General features: G+C 30.5%; 2 protein-coding genes across 2 annotated transcripts; one reads left to right on the forward strand and one right to left on the reverse strand.

The window, feature by feature from the left end:
• Positions 1 to 691: 691 nt before the first annotated feature.
• Positions 692 to 3,319, reverse strand: LOC108319316 (heptahelical transmembrane protein 2). The gene is made up of 4 exons (XM_017550446.2): positions 2,980 to 3,319; positions 2,801 to 2,875; positions 2,616 to 2,685; positions 692 to 1,497 (listed from the first exon to the last, which is right to left on the reverse strand). The coding sequence occupies exons 1-4, from the start codon at positions 3,192 to 3,194 to the stop codon at positions 820 to 822; spliced, it is 1,038 nt and encodes a 345-aa protein (XP_017405935.1). The 5' UTR covers positions 3,195 to 3,319; the 3' UTR covers positions 692 to 819.
• A 4,999-nt stretch (positions 3,320 to 8,318) lies between these two features.
• Positions 8,319 to 10,935, forward strand: LOC108341044 (AP2-like ethylene-responsive transcription factor At1g16060). The gene is made up of 8 exons (XM_017578653.2): positions 8,319 to 8,561; positions 8,652 to 8,734; positions 8,875 to 8,883; positions 8,966 to 9,054; positions 9,174 to 9,247; positions 9,320 to 9,370; positions 9,491 to 9,567; positions 10,240 to 10,935. The coding sequence occupies exons 1-8, from the start codon at positions 8,392 to 8,394 to the stop codon at positions 10,791 to 10,793; spliced, it is 1,107 nt and encodes a 368-aa protein (XP_017434142.1). The 5' UTR covers positions 8,319 to 8,391; the 3' UTR covers positions 10,794 to 10,935.
• The last annotated feature ends 3,533 nt before the right edge of the window (positions 10,936 to 14,468 follow it).

The following is a 14,468-nucleotide window of genomic DNA, read 5'->3' on the forward strand; positions in this document are numbered from 1 at the left end:
GATCGAACTGTGTTACAAATCTCATATATATTAAAATAAGATAAATTTATATTATATAAATAATAACAAACCTCGTCTTATAATATAGAATTAAATAAAGCTTAAAAAATTTTAAGTACAAAATTTCACCACAAAATTTCTCATTAGTTATTACTTTTTCATCAGATCTCCAATCATTTAATAAGTAAAAGACAAACTATCTTAAAATCTTCCTTAAAAGCATAATATAGATCAATTACTTAATGACTTTTGTCTCTTTTGCATTATTAAACACATAAACATAGTCATCATTGTTTAGGATGAGATTCAATAAAAAAATTATATTTCATGTGTCCCATCATATTTCAAATACAATACATTTGTCTTTTATCTCTGCAAGAAGTTTAAATTTAAGCTTAGCAATGTGTGTCTATCTGTTTCTTTTTCTATCCATAATATTCAGGTGTATCTTTTATTAAAATTAACTGATTAATTTTTTTTGTTGCATGCATTTTTGTACAACTTTTCTTCTTTACTACGCAGTATTATTGTTAACAAGACAATACACCGAAACATGGAGTGCTTGAAAATACAACATTCTTCATAATGCCCTTTTTTCTGTTGTGATTACATTTTCTATGACTACGTCAAGAATAAAAGTTGTAAAAAAATTCAGAATTGCTAAAACACAATATCACTCTACTTTGCTCTGAGGAAAAAGTTGAAGGGTCTCTCTCAATTACCCAACCATTTTTCACTCCAATAATATGACAATGCATGCAATAGGAAACTGATATAATATCTCTCTCAAGTGTTCTAAAACATGTATGTATTTATTGGCTAATCCGCACAATTAGGTAATCTCAGTCGGAAATCCAATATGACTAGTGTGGCAACACTATGGGCAAGTGCGCCGAGAACAACAAAGACATGAAAAATTTGATGGCTTTGCCCTGCGATGTCAAATGCTCCAGGCTTCCATCGTTCTGGTATTCTAGAAACATAAAACCCTGCTCCAGTGGCATATAGAATGGCCATAGCAAGCTCATATCCAAGTGCAACAAATATATGAGGCTGACCCCAGTACAGGATAACAGCATGAGCTGCCGGAATGACACCTGAAAAGCCCATGGAAAGGAATAAGGTGGCTCTGAGGGGTCGGAACCGAGGGGTAGAAAGTGAAGGTGCAAGCAGGGCAATGATGGCAAGAACTCCAAGCAGAGATATTGACGCCAAATAAAATAACCTTGAGTAAGGATTGCAGAAGAAAGCATAGTAAATAGGGGCAAAGAAGGAACACACAATCATAAGAGAGATCCCAGCATAATCTAGACGCCAGAAGAATAAGTTAAAGTCTTTAGAGTGGCAGGCCAGAAGATGGGAAAGAGAACTGCAAGCTAGGCAGCCCATTCCTCCAGCTAAGAAAACGAACCATGGCCATCGAGGAATTGTCGCCACCCCAAATCCTCTCATCCCACTAAGAATGGATGGGTCCATAACTTGTCTAAAATGCAAATCCTGAAAAACATAACAGAAAAACAAAACAAACAATAGGTAGAATAGCTAATGAGCTCTTACTTATATTACTTATATTATGTTAAGGGACCCACATTGTCCATCAAATTATAGCAAAGTACAATCTAGAAAATATGATCATAACATTGTCTACAATAGGATGAGTAAGATAACATTGTCCTCTATAATGCTATATACAAGATTGTGGTGAAAATCTAAAAGGGGATGAGGATGCGAAAGCATTAAAGAAGTGATGCTTAAACTTTAATAGATAATGTAAAAAATCTCAAGTGAAGCTAAATTGTAATCTTAGCACTCTGTTTCATTACTGATTCCTACTTTGTTCTCCAATTTTTTCTGCCATTTTAGTTCCTGAATTTTTTTAAAATTCACAATTTTTATATAATTATAAATTTTTGCACATGTTTATTTCTTTTATTCTATATTTTAATGGGTTAAATTATTTTCTGGTAGTATTTTAAATGAATATTTTGGGTTTAAAAGATTCAATTGAACCAAAATAAATATAAGGTATACAAAATTAAGAATTACACCAAGATCATAGTTTGTTTAATAGATGAAGAGTAGATCAGAAGTACCAAAATCAATCATAGATAGTTATGCCACAATTAATGTCAGAAGAAAACTGATAGTGTTGGGTAGGTATGGATGGTGTTGTTTCTAATCAAAGTTTGATTTTCTCATTAAATATGTAAGTAAGATTTGTCCTAAATGTTACTACAATCTTTGTCATATCTTCTTAATTTCTTTAAAAGATAAAGTAAATGCATTTAATGTTAAACATAAAAAACACTTAATATCGCCTTAAATAGGAAGATTAATAGAATATTTGTTTGGAGATTTTGAATTGGCGAAAATACAATAGGTGCTTCTAGCATTGTTTTTCAATTTATATGCATAAAATATTCCATGTCTACCTTGCTTTCCTGATCAGAAAGGTGACCGAAGACACTTTCAACTAATTTAATTTGTATCATTATTTTATCTAACAATAAACTTTCTGAAATTAATTTTGCAATACACGCATAAAAAATTAATAATCACTGTCACTATTAACCATTATTATATAAAAAATTTCAGATGAACTTAGAAAACATTACCAAGAATGCATCACTGTCAGAGCTATTAATCTCCGCCGCCATCGTCGGCGATCCGAGCGCCGTAAAGGATCTGGCGGTCCCATCTCACATTCACACAACATCAGTTCATTCATTCATTCACTCTCCTAGCGAATTAACATTACAGAAACATCAAAAACGACTCCGCGATCCTGCGTTTAGCATACCTGAGCCAATTCCAGATCTCCGGGGTGGTGCTCAAAGCGGCCAACACGGCAAATATAAGAAAGCCTCCTACATGCCTGCAGTCAGCAAGCGCGATAAATTAAGCATCAAGCAAATGGAACAATCGCGCTAAAATTGAAATGTTTAAGGAAAGAGTGGTGGAATTGAATTGGTCACGTACGTCCAAATGTTTAGGGTTTCGTTGTGCCATGCGAAGATGCTCCACAAGGCTTCCTTCACGGGCCATTCGGAGCGGTAATAGTCCAATATGAACTCGCTATCCTTTAAGTACTCCGGAAGCTCCTCGAACTTCACCAATCGCCGTTCGAATCGCTTCGATTTCACCGGCATGATTCTGCCGTGTTTCTTGTTGCCGCTCCGGCGAAGGCTTTTCATCCTTATCGTCACCTTCGCCAGCGATTCTTCGCTCTGGGTTACACCTATTATACTCTTTGCCCCTTCAGAGGCACTTCACTCTACAATATCTTTGATTTCTATGGTATTCACGTTTTCTACAATAGTATTAAACAATCTATAAATTGAAGTATTAATCTGTATTCATTCTTACTTTAGAAACAGATACAAATTATTTATAATTTATTTTGAATTTATATTGACATATTTCTTGCATTATAACCAATCAAATATGTTTTAGAAAAATAATTTGTTTGAAAATAAAATATAATAGACTTAGTTGTGTCAGCTAGACTTTGTTAGTGCTCCACTTATTTTAGTTTTACAAAGTAAATATTATAATATTCAACACTTTTATTTAATAAAATATGAAAATGTTAAACAGATAAAGTTTAAGCACAAAAAACACTATTCAAATTAAATAAATATTTACCTCGACAACAATCCTTACAAATGTTACGGTAATTTAGTGGTGGAATTAATAGTGTCTATTTTTTAAATGGTGAAAATAATTAAACAATTTAAAATATGAAGGTTATTAGAATGATACGCTTTAGAATATATATAGGATAAAATTAATAATTAAAATCATGAAATAAAAGTTTTCCCATACTAACTTTACGAATAAAGAGTATGATAAATTCTTATTATAGTTTAGCAAAAATAACATGTAAATGCATGGATCTTTACTTTATAAAATCAATTTATTATAAACTAAAGATATCTATAAAGATCTTTACTGTGTTTTTAATTTTTTTTATGAAGAATATTAGGTTAAATTTTTATGTCTCGTTGGTTTATATGGAAGTAAAGAGGTGGATAAAGAAACTAAAGTTATAGATTATTTGGTTAAATGAAAATAAAGTTAAAATAGAATAAGGCTCGTTAATATATTTCCATTTTGTTTTTCAATCATTTTCATTTAAACCTTGTTATTTTTAGTTTGTTTAATTTAAATAACTTTGATTTTTATTTTACTTGTGGTGTATTTGTATCTACCTTATTAGTTTTCGTTTATTCAATTTGATATGGATATCTTTGAAAACTTGACATTGTTTTACCATTTTATTCTTCTTGTCATGTCATATCATTTGGTACTTGTGAATTAACCGATACACCAATGTCCGTAAAAACCAGGATTAAAAGTAATGCACTTTAAAAATTAAATAGATGAAATAAAAACATTTTTTAAAAGGACTAAAACAGAACTTTATTTATTTTAGATAAAATAGAAAACACATTTTACTCTATAATTACCTATGCTGAACCATTATGATGAATGTTTGAGCCTATGCGAATTATTTATCTTTGGTCGCAATTTTTATTTATTTTTACATGAATTAAAACCAATAATAAATATGTTCTTTTTTAATAAGATTACTAAAGTAACGCCACTCCCGACTAATATAATACTTTTATTGAGATAAAGAAAACCAACTAATATGATAATAAATAACTAATATTTCGTTGAAAATTGGAAACAATAATTAATTTTTATTTTTTTAATATACTAAATTGTTATAATTTTGAAACAAATAGAATAGTTTAATGGTGATGAGTGAACTTTATGGTCTGATAATAAATAAATAAATAAATACATAATTATCTTGGGATTTGAACAATAAAATAAATCGAGTGCAATGGAAAACTCGTTTATACATTGTACCAAAAAAAGGTTGGATAACATGGCTGAAATCCTATCCTATGCTAATTAGTGGGATGGGTCATGTCGTGTTGGGCTTCTTCTTACTGGTTCTGGCTTTCCTTTTGGGCTTTAATAATTGCAGTGATGTGAGGGTTTTGGTCATTTCTTCCTACACCTCCATAAATTCTAATATCCCACTTCACCCTTGATTAAAATATAATAAAAACCTCAAATCTAATTTCTTCTTCTTTCTTTCTTCTTATCCAGCAGCGCCAGTAACCTGCAACTCCGACGGAGGCAACGAGAGAACCAAGGAGAAGCTCCTCCAGGCTGCCATTGCCTCCGGAAAAATCAACACTGCAACCTCGCCACCCGACAGCTCCACAAGATCTACTACCTCCACGCCATTTTCAAACTGAACATGCATCGCGTCGACGCCTAGACGAAGAGGACGCCGGAGTTTCCGCCGGAGGGAGGGAGGGGTGGTTGGCAGGGACCGTTGGAGAAGCAACTGAGGCTACAAATGTTTGCTTTCCTCCCGTGACTCCATGCATGAGATGAACTTAAGCTTGGAGATGGAGGGAGGTGCGGGTGCAGACGGATTGTTTGGTGTATGAAGAAGCTTGAAGATGGAGATGGAGGTATGCGGGGCACATGGAAGGAGGTACTGAGATTAATTTAGGGTTTTTATTGTAATTTAAAGATGGGAGTGCAGGAAGAAAAAAGGAAGGTGCAAGAAGAAAAGACCGAAGGTTTATTTTTCTTAGATTATGAACTCTGATCGGCTGTTAAGAGTTCATGTTTTCACTTTTAAAAATTAATTTAAAATAAAAATATGGCGTAATAGTATTTCACAAATGAATAATCAAGATGATATTTTTGTTTTGTTTTAATTTGTTACCTACGTGATTTCTATCATTAAAGAAACATCTCTTATATAGTAGTTAATTTATGATTTTTAATACTTAACATCACAAAATCAATTTGTAGATTTACTTGTATATTATATTTCGATTTTATTTTTATTTGATTGGTCATGTTAAGAGACGTGTCAAATAAATTCAGCTACTTTTACTATAATATAAGGAGCATACACAATTACCTAATTCATATGGTTAAATTTAAGATAATAATATATTTATTACGCGGTCTTAATTCTTCTTAGACTAATATAAATATTTCACTTTCTAAGTTGTAAAGCAGTTAGAGTGAGAGAAAAAGATATAATTACAAATAAGCACAAGATAGTTTTGTGAGGTGTATTATGTAATAGAAGGATAGTATGCAATTAATTGAAATTTGTGTGACAATCATTTATCAACAACGAATTTCATTATTTCTCCCAACTTTTTTCATTAGTATTCTTTCATTTTTTTTTTCTAACATCATTACCAACATAAGATTAAATATTTATAAATAGTCTAAGAGAAATCTAACAATTGAATATAATATAATATCCTAGAAGAACTTCAATAGAATGAGTTATATCATCTTGAATTTATGTCTATCTTAACCTAAAACAAATTATGAATAATAATTGCACCATTTATATAATATAATTTTATTTTATTTTATTTAACATAAGATATTTAACACACTTCCATCACCTCAATGATTTTGCTTTCTAAAGACAGAGTCAATTATAATTGTATTAAATTTCTGATTTTTTTTCTTAATTCTATTATGTATATTTTTGTAGGTTCATTAGGAAACTTCTTACTTATTTTAATAATATTACATCGAAATCTCTTATAAAGTGCATAAACTTTTGTTAAGTGTTAAAAGGAATGAAAGTTTGCACGTGACTATTGATAAGAAAACAAAATCTGAATAAAAATATCTTAGGATATTAGAGATTAGTTTATTCAATTACTTTATCTCCACTGTCTGATTATATAAATATGTAAGCAATTTCTTATCAATAAACTATATTAATTTAATTTTCATTAAAAAAAAACACAGAAAAGTATAAGAAACAGAAATGATAAAACAAAAAAAGAATCTTTCTAAACAAATAAAATTGAAACTCCTCTAATTTTTTTCCTTCAAACTTTAATATATCTGAAAATTATGAAATGAAGTTAGAATATTGAGAAAAGAAAAATGAAGATGGGTAAAAATTATAGGGTGCAACAGAGGAAAGAAGAAGAGAGTGAAAAAGGGGTTGTTTGGTATATTAGGTGTAATTTAGGTGAGTCTAAGTGAGTGGAAGTGAGAGTGAGTGTTTGAAAATGAGCTACGGTTTGCTTACCAAATTTCTACTAAACAGCGATGCATGACTAATCAATGCACATCTTTTTTTGGGTGGTAAAACGCAAATGTGGTTTTCTCATTTAACAATTCAGAGTGCAATATGCATGCCACTCCATCTACCTCTCTTTCTCTCCATCCACTATAAGAACCAAATACTACTTACTTCAACCATGATATAATTCTTAGGCCCCTACCACAAACATTAAAGTTTGAAAAAAAGCACGAATTTTTAGAAAATGGTGGAAAAGAGGAACACCCCAAACCCAAAAACTGCTTCACCCTTTTAATCCCATCACATGGGGTAGTTACACCTACATTGTAACATGGGGCAACTGCTCTCTGTTAAATTCCATGTCTAAGGAGACAACATTAGGTAACTTATTATTATATTATACATTTCATATTTCTCTTTCGAAAAAACTTGAAGTAAATGGTTCAACCACATGTGCTATTGTGTTGATAATTAGGTCTAACAACGCATGTTTATATGCTTCAAAATCACCCTCTTTGGTTAAGCTGTGCATATTCAACCGGCTAATGACTTTAAACATATATAACACTATGTCATGATTCTTTTTGTTTGCACCACTTGTACCATTATTTGACAACTCAAATTTAGAAATATTTTAGTTATTAAAAAAATTAGCTTTTGTAAAAAGAAATTAAAGAATAAAATAGTAAATATAAAATGTGTGTAAAAATTTGTTGGATAAATTTTAATAGATATCATGCATGTTTATAAGTAAGAAATTAAACCCATATTTAGGATTCATATATCATCATTTTAAAAAAGTATTGTAAGCTAGATTTATATATACCTAAATAAAAGATGAGAAGAGAAGGAAGGTGATGATAGAGGAACGAAGATAGGTAGAAAAGAAAGGAAAAAGTTAGTATAATATTAAGAAATAAAAGAAATATGAAAACCTATTGAAAAGTACATGACATGCAGAAAGTGAGAATGAAGACAAGAGGGAAAGAATTTAACATAGAGCCGATTTTACAGACGGCCAGAAACATCCATGTTTAAGCCGGCTCTCCCCATCTTTGCCAGCACAATCTATTCTAACCCATCCTTTACCCCATTCCTTTATAAACAAACCCTCTTCACTTCAAATCACTACTTATATATTTCATATTCATACATTTCTATATATATATATATATATATATATATATATACAAAAAAAAACTTATTTTTTCTAATGAACCATTAATATCATCAACATCCATCCATCTATATCTTATTCTTCTTTTCTCTTGCATGGTGAAACCTTTTCCATGGCCAAAAGATCACACTCACAGCTTCGAACCCAGAAAAACAATGCGACCAACATTGCCAATAATCTTAATGCAACCAACACTGTCCCCACCAAGGTCAAACGAACAAGGAGAAGTGTCCCCAGAGACTCCCCTCCTCAACGCAGCTCCATATACCGAGGAGTCACTAGGTTAATACATGTTCTTCTATCTCAACTTGTTCAATTCCAATCATTTTACGTATCATTAGCTAATTTCATTTAACGGGTGTTCATCTCCAGGCACCGATGGACTGGTCGCTACGAAGCTCATTTATGGGACAAGCATTGCTGGAATGAAACACAGAACAAAAAAGGACGACAAGGTTTCATGCTCTTTAAATACTTACATATGTATATGTGCAGTTTTAATGTTTGATGAAGTTGGCTGATGTTTTTAATGTGATTTACTTCCATGCGGTGTTCTCAATCTTGTGGGGGTTCTTCACATACGTAACCACCTCAGTTTACCTTGGTACGTGTATTAGATTATACATTGATTAAAGAATCAGCATGTTCGGTTACATGGATATTAAGAAATTGGTTCTGTAATTCAGGTGCTTATGACAATGAAGTGGCAGCAGCACATGCTTATGATCTAGCTGCACTAAAATACTGGGGTCAAGATACCATTCTTAATTTTCCGGTACTTAATTATCTTCTAATTAATCTATGTTCTGTGGTTTTTCACATTACATATATGTATGCATGGTGCGTGCGGATTAATTTAGAACAAAACACACTAAATTTGTGTTTCATTTGCAGTTATCAAACTATCTGAACGAACTGAAAGAAATGGAGGGTCAATCACGGGAGGAGTATATTGGATCTCTGAGGAGGTAAAAACATGATTTTGCAGAAAAAACTATTCCTTACATATGCAGAAGAACTTATTCAATATTAAACCGCAGGAAAAGCAGTGGTTTCTCTCGAGGGATTTCTAAATACAGAGGGGTTGCAAGGTATACTTATTATATTAAGCATTAATGTTTCATATTTACTCTTGGAGATCAACCATGCATCTGTGGTAGTGATCATATTATTATAGTTAATCATATTTTCGTGACTTTTCTTATGATCAGACATCATCACAATGGACGGTGGGAGGCTCGGATTGGCAAAGTTTTTGGCAATAAATATCTTTATCTGGGAACTTACGGTAAGAAAATACTACAATATCATTAGTACGTAATTAATACACGAAAATGCTTTGGATCTTTACGTAACTACCTTGTTGTTGTTCTCTAGTATTTGCTATTATATGTGCAGTGGCAACACTTAATTAGTGAACATTGGATAACTTTGGATTTTATATATATCTTATTAAAAATCATTAAAGTTTAATCTTAGTAATTATCATTATAAATATTTAACGTCTGACATCTCAAAGATGAAGCTTTTATTTTCATTTTTGTCAACAAGTGCCACAGCTATAACTCTACAAGTGATCAATCCTTGCATAAAATTATCACCATTTGAAACTTAAATCAGTTTTGTAAATCAAAACCATCAACAAGTAAAGTACTGCTTGAATAAATCTGTTTGGTCCATCACATTCAATTCGGTTATTATTTAATTAATTAGCTTATTCTCACGCCATGGGTTTGCATGGGTCATGTATGGCGAATTTATCAGCAGTATTCAATGGGGGCAGGCAGAAAAGCCACCAACTCTTAACTGATTTGTTAACTTAACCTTTTCCTGCTACGCACTATACAATAACATGTCATTATCGTTATAATAAACAAAGTTTAAATTGATTATATGATATCAATCATTATAAAAATCTTAAATCTGTCATCTTTTTAATTTATGTATATAATTATCACAGCTACCCAAGAAGAAGCTGCTACGGCCTATGACCTCGCAGCTATAGAATACCGTGGACTCAATGCTGTCACCAATTTCGATCTCAGCCGCTACATCAAGTGGCTTAAGCCTAATAACAACACCAACAATAATGACCAGATTAGCATTAATCTCAGTGACATGAATAACAATTGCACCAGCAGCAACTTCACCCCAAACCCTGATCAAGAACAAGAGCAAGAACTAAGCTTCCTCCACAACCAGGATTCAGTGAATACTGTTGTAGAAGAAGCCACATCGGTGACACATCAGCCCCGTGCATCAGGTGCCACGTCAGCATTGGAGCTTCTGCTTCAGTCATCAAAGTTCAAGGAAATGATGGAGATGACATCTGTGGCCAATATGTCGACACAGATGGAGTCTGAGTTGCCACAGTGTGCGTTTCCTGATCACATTCAAACGTACTTTGAGTATGAAGATTCCAACAGATATGAGGAAGTGGATGATCTCATGTTCAAGTTCAACGAGTTCAGCTCCATTGTGCCGTTTTACCACTGTGACGAGTTCCAGAGTTGAAGTGAAGTTTACATAATCAATGCATGCAGACAACAAAATATTATATGTTTGTTTATTTGTTTAATTGGTCCATTATATGTGTTAAAGACTACTCTGGAATCTTCTGTCGAGTTTAAGGTTTTCGAAGAGGGTCACCAGTCACAAAAATATTATAATAAGTGAACTTATTTTCAATATGTGAATATGAAAAATTTATCTGTTAATTGCCTTCGCCACCAATTAATAATATTTTTATAATAATACTAACATTTAAGTCAATTAATGAGTTATTGGCAAATACTTAAATATATAATAACTTTATTTTTTTTATTTTTTAAGGAAAATTAGGATGACTGATTCTTCATTATCAATGTATTTCTATATAGATACTTCTCAACATATTTAAGGCTCTAGAATACAAACAACCATTTTCTTATGGTTGATATTAACAAATTGAACTTTTGGATTTATCACAATATCCATATTGACTCCTGAGAGCTGTTTTATGAACATGCGAAAAAGTTAGATTTGCATTATATAGAGGTTTTATTTGTGGTGAAGTTGTTGGATTTTAAAATGTAGAAATTTCTTGCAATTGAAATATGATTAAAACGAAATTATATATGAACACTTTTGGCTTGTACTTGAAGTGAGTTTGAATAAGCTTTGTTTGAACGTTTATGTTATAGTTTTTTTAAGAGTTTAAGCAATTACGAAAACTGATATGTGCAAGGACATTCTTTCAAACTACTGAAGGACAAAACCTGTTTTCATAAAATTTGAGGTACAAAAGTTTGATGTTACTAATGAATATGCATCTAACTCTGGTACATCTTAAGACTGTATTTTCTTCTGGGTTCCAAGGGCCGAATTCAATTGCTCATCAAACTTTCGCAAGTACTTACAACTTATCCTTTCACACAGTAATGTTTACCAAGATTAAACCAACAATCACGAAGAAAAGGATGGTGTCAACCATTTCAGGCTAAAATTGAAAACTCAAAAAAAAAAAGACTGTACTGAAGATTTTTTGTCACAGATCCCTAAAAACATCATCCAAATGCATCTTATTTTGGCATGTAATAGCCTTATATGTCCCACTATCATCTCCCTAAGGAGTGTAAGAGCAGTGCTTGTTCTGTCTGGAACAGCTGGCATTTGATGATTGCATTCAATTATAGCTCCTTTGCTCAGAACAATTGATGAGGTAAAAAAAAATAGAGCTGAATCTGTAACCAACAACATGATGTTGACAAATTATGTGGCTCTGCTGATTTTTCTGTTTCATAAACATGATGTTGAATGAATAGATAAAAATGAATTTACCAAGAATTCATTTGTCTGAGACAACCTTTGCAGTGGCTGCAGCTGACCCGGGGAACATCACTTCCAATGCCATTCTGCAAACACATTCCACTGGAATACCCAATTGCACCCTAACCCGAAAGTAAGCCTTAATTAGCTTCAAATTAAAGCAACAGAAGATTCAGTGCATAAAGAAATTAAACGTAACTTTGAGCTTTAGGAAAAACAAACTTATCTGTTATTTGTTCAAAGGAAAACAAATGATAGAATTGGCTACAGTTGTATTTCAGTTCATAAGTGTAAAGAAGAAGATTTTAATTTACCTTCAACCCCATCAACAATTTATGATCCTCTCTTCTCTATCAATTAAAATAAAAAGAAGAAGCAAAGATTACAGAAAAGCAAAGACCAATTACTTACAGCTACATCATAAGGGATAAAATAATTGAAACACAAGAAAACCATTGATCCAAGATACAGATGTATAAGTGATAGCCCTTCTATAGAAATATCATTTAACGTTAACTCAATTGGTCTTTACTTTTCTGTAATGTTTTCTTCAACTAAAGTTTATTTAACCTAAGGTCCAAAGCCATTAAGCATTCATTTTAAGAAATATATATTCAATTTAAAAATGGTAATAGTTAGATTATATTAAGATGTATACTTTAACGTTAACTTAATGATAAAGAATATTTAAGGAGTACAAGAACAAATCATTTTTAAGAAGGACGATAAAAGACCAAACATATAAAAGATCAAAGATCAAAAAACGTCTCTTTGAATCTTGATTCTTATAATCTTCCATAAAAAATGATATTTAAAGAACATGAAGATCATCAACACAATTGAAGAATAAATTAGGAAATTAAATAAATTGTAGTTTTATTTTAATTGCAAACAATTTATTTCTATTTTTTAAGTTATTTTTGGACCCAATGTCATTGAACTTTCTTTTAGGATTTCTTAATTGCCTTAAACATTTGTACCTGTATATAAGAGCATCAAATACATATATATGCATTTGCATTTTTGAGAGAGAATTCACTTGGTTCTTGGTTTAGAACTTTTATTTTTATCAAAGATTAACATTTTTGTAGCGAATCTTCCTTCACTTATTAATTTTCTAGATTGTGGCATCTTTATTTCTATCTTATTCCGCGTTTTTTTCTGATTTATTTTTATTGTGTCCCTAAAAAATTCAAATTCAGAAAAAATCGTACTCTTTCCTGAAAAGATTCGTATTACTCAGTCTCACAAAATTAACACAAATTTTATTAAAATAAATTTTAACTCATGATTTAAATATTAAAAATAAATTTTAAATTTAACTAAATCATATAAGATAAAGTTTGCATTTATATATATATATATATATATTCCAAATTATCAATTTCAATAATTTTATTTATTAATTTTTTAAAATTATTTGATTTTCATTATTAAGGAATGGCAATGCACTATATACAGTAGTGTCTATTCACTATCTCCTCAGTTAAAAAAATCTATCTCGTTAGTCATCCTTTTTAACTATTGAATATCTGTACAAAAGTATTTACCGTTTTTTTTACATCGAGTATCCATAAATATTTATATTTTATTTATAAAAATGTTAAATAAAATTATTTAAAAATAAATATTTAAAATATAAACCTAAATAACAAAATGAAATTTTGAATATTCATTCAAATCAAATTACTCGATAAAATATTTACACAAATAAATTTAATATTTGTAAAAAAATAATTTCAATAAATTGCATTAAAATATAAATTTTAAAAAATTATTTTTTACAAATTAATTTTAATTTCATATATCTAAATAAAAAATAGAAATATAAAAATAAAATATTAGGTAATTCTTCCGTGATTAATATTTTTTCAGACATAATTTTATTTAAATTATTTAAATAAAAATAAATACTTAAATAAAATTTATTAATAATATTCAAACTAGTTACCTAGATTTATCCGTTAAAGTTATTATCTATTTACTTTCCGTCACAAATTTTACTATTAAAATATTTACAAATATATACTTTTATCATCTTTAATTTTAAATGTAAAAATAAGAATGTCCAATGGATTTAAGACAACATTAGATGTCCATTTGTATTTCTCTCTAAATTTAATTACATTTCATATCAATCAAGACCTAAAATTAAATATCCAGCAAAATAAAAACGTTGGATGAATTTAAGACTAGTTGGGTGGTGAATATACTTTTACTCTTTAAACTTTAACTTAAAAGTTTAATTTATTTATTTTTCGAAATTTTAACATAATTATGTAAACTTTAAGAGTGAAAGATACAGTTTTTCTAACCTATTGCATTAAAAAAATTAAATATTTCGGGTTAGCGTTTTTTTTTTCAAATGATCCAAATCTATTC

This window comes from Vigna angularis, chromosome 1, assembly GCF_016808095.1.
Source record: "Vigna angularis cultivar LongXiaoDou No.4 chromosome 1, ASM1680809v1, whole genome shotgun sequence".
Taxonomy (NCBI): Eukaryota; Viridiplantae; Streptophyta; class Magnoliopsida; order Fabales; family Fabaceae; genus Vigna; species Vigna angularis.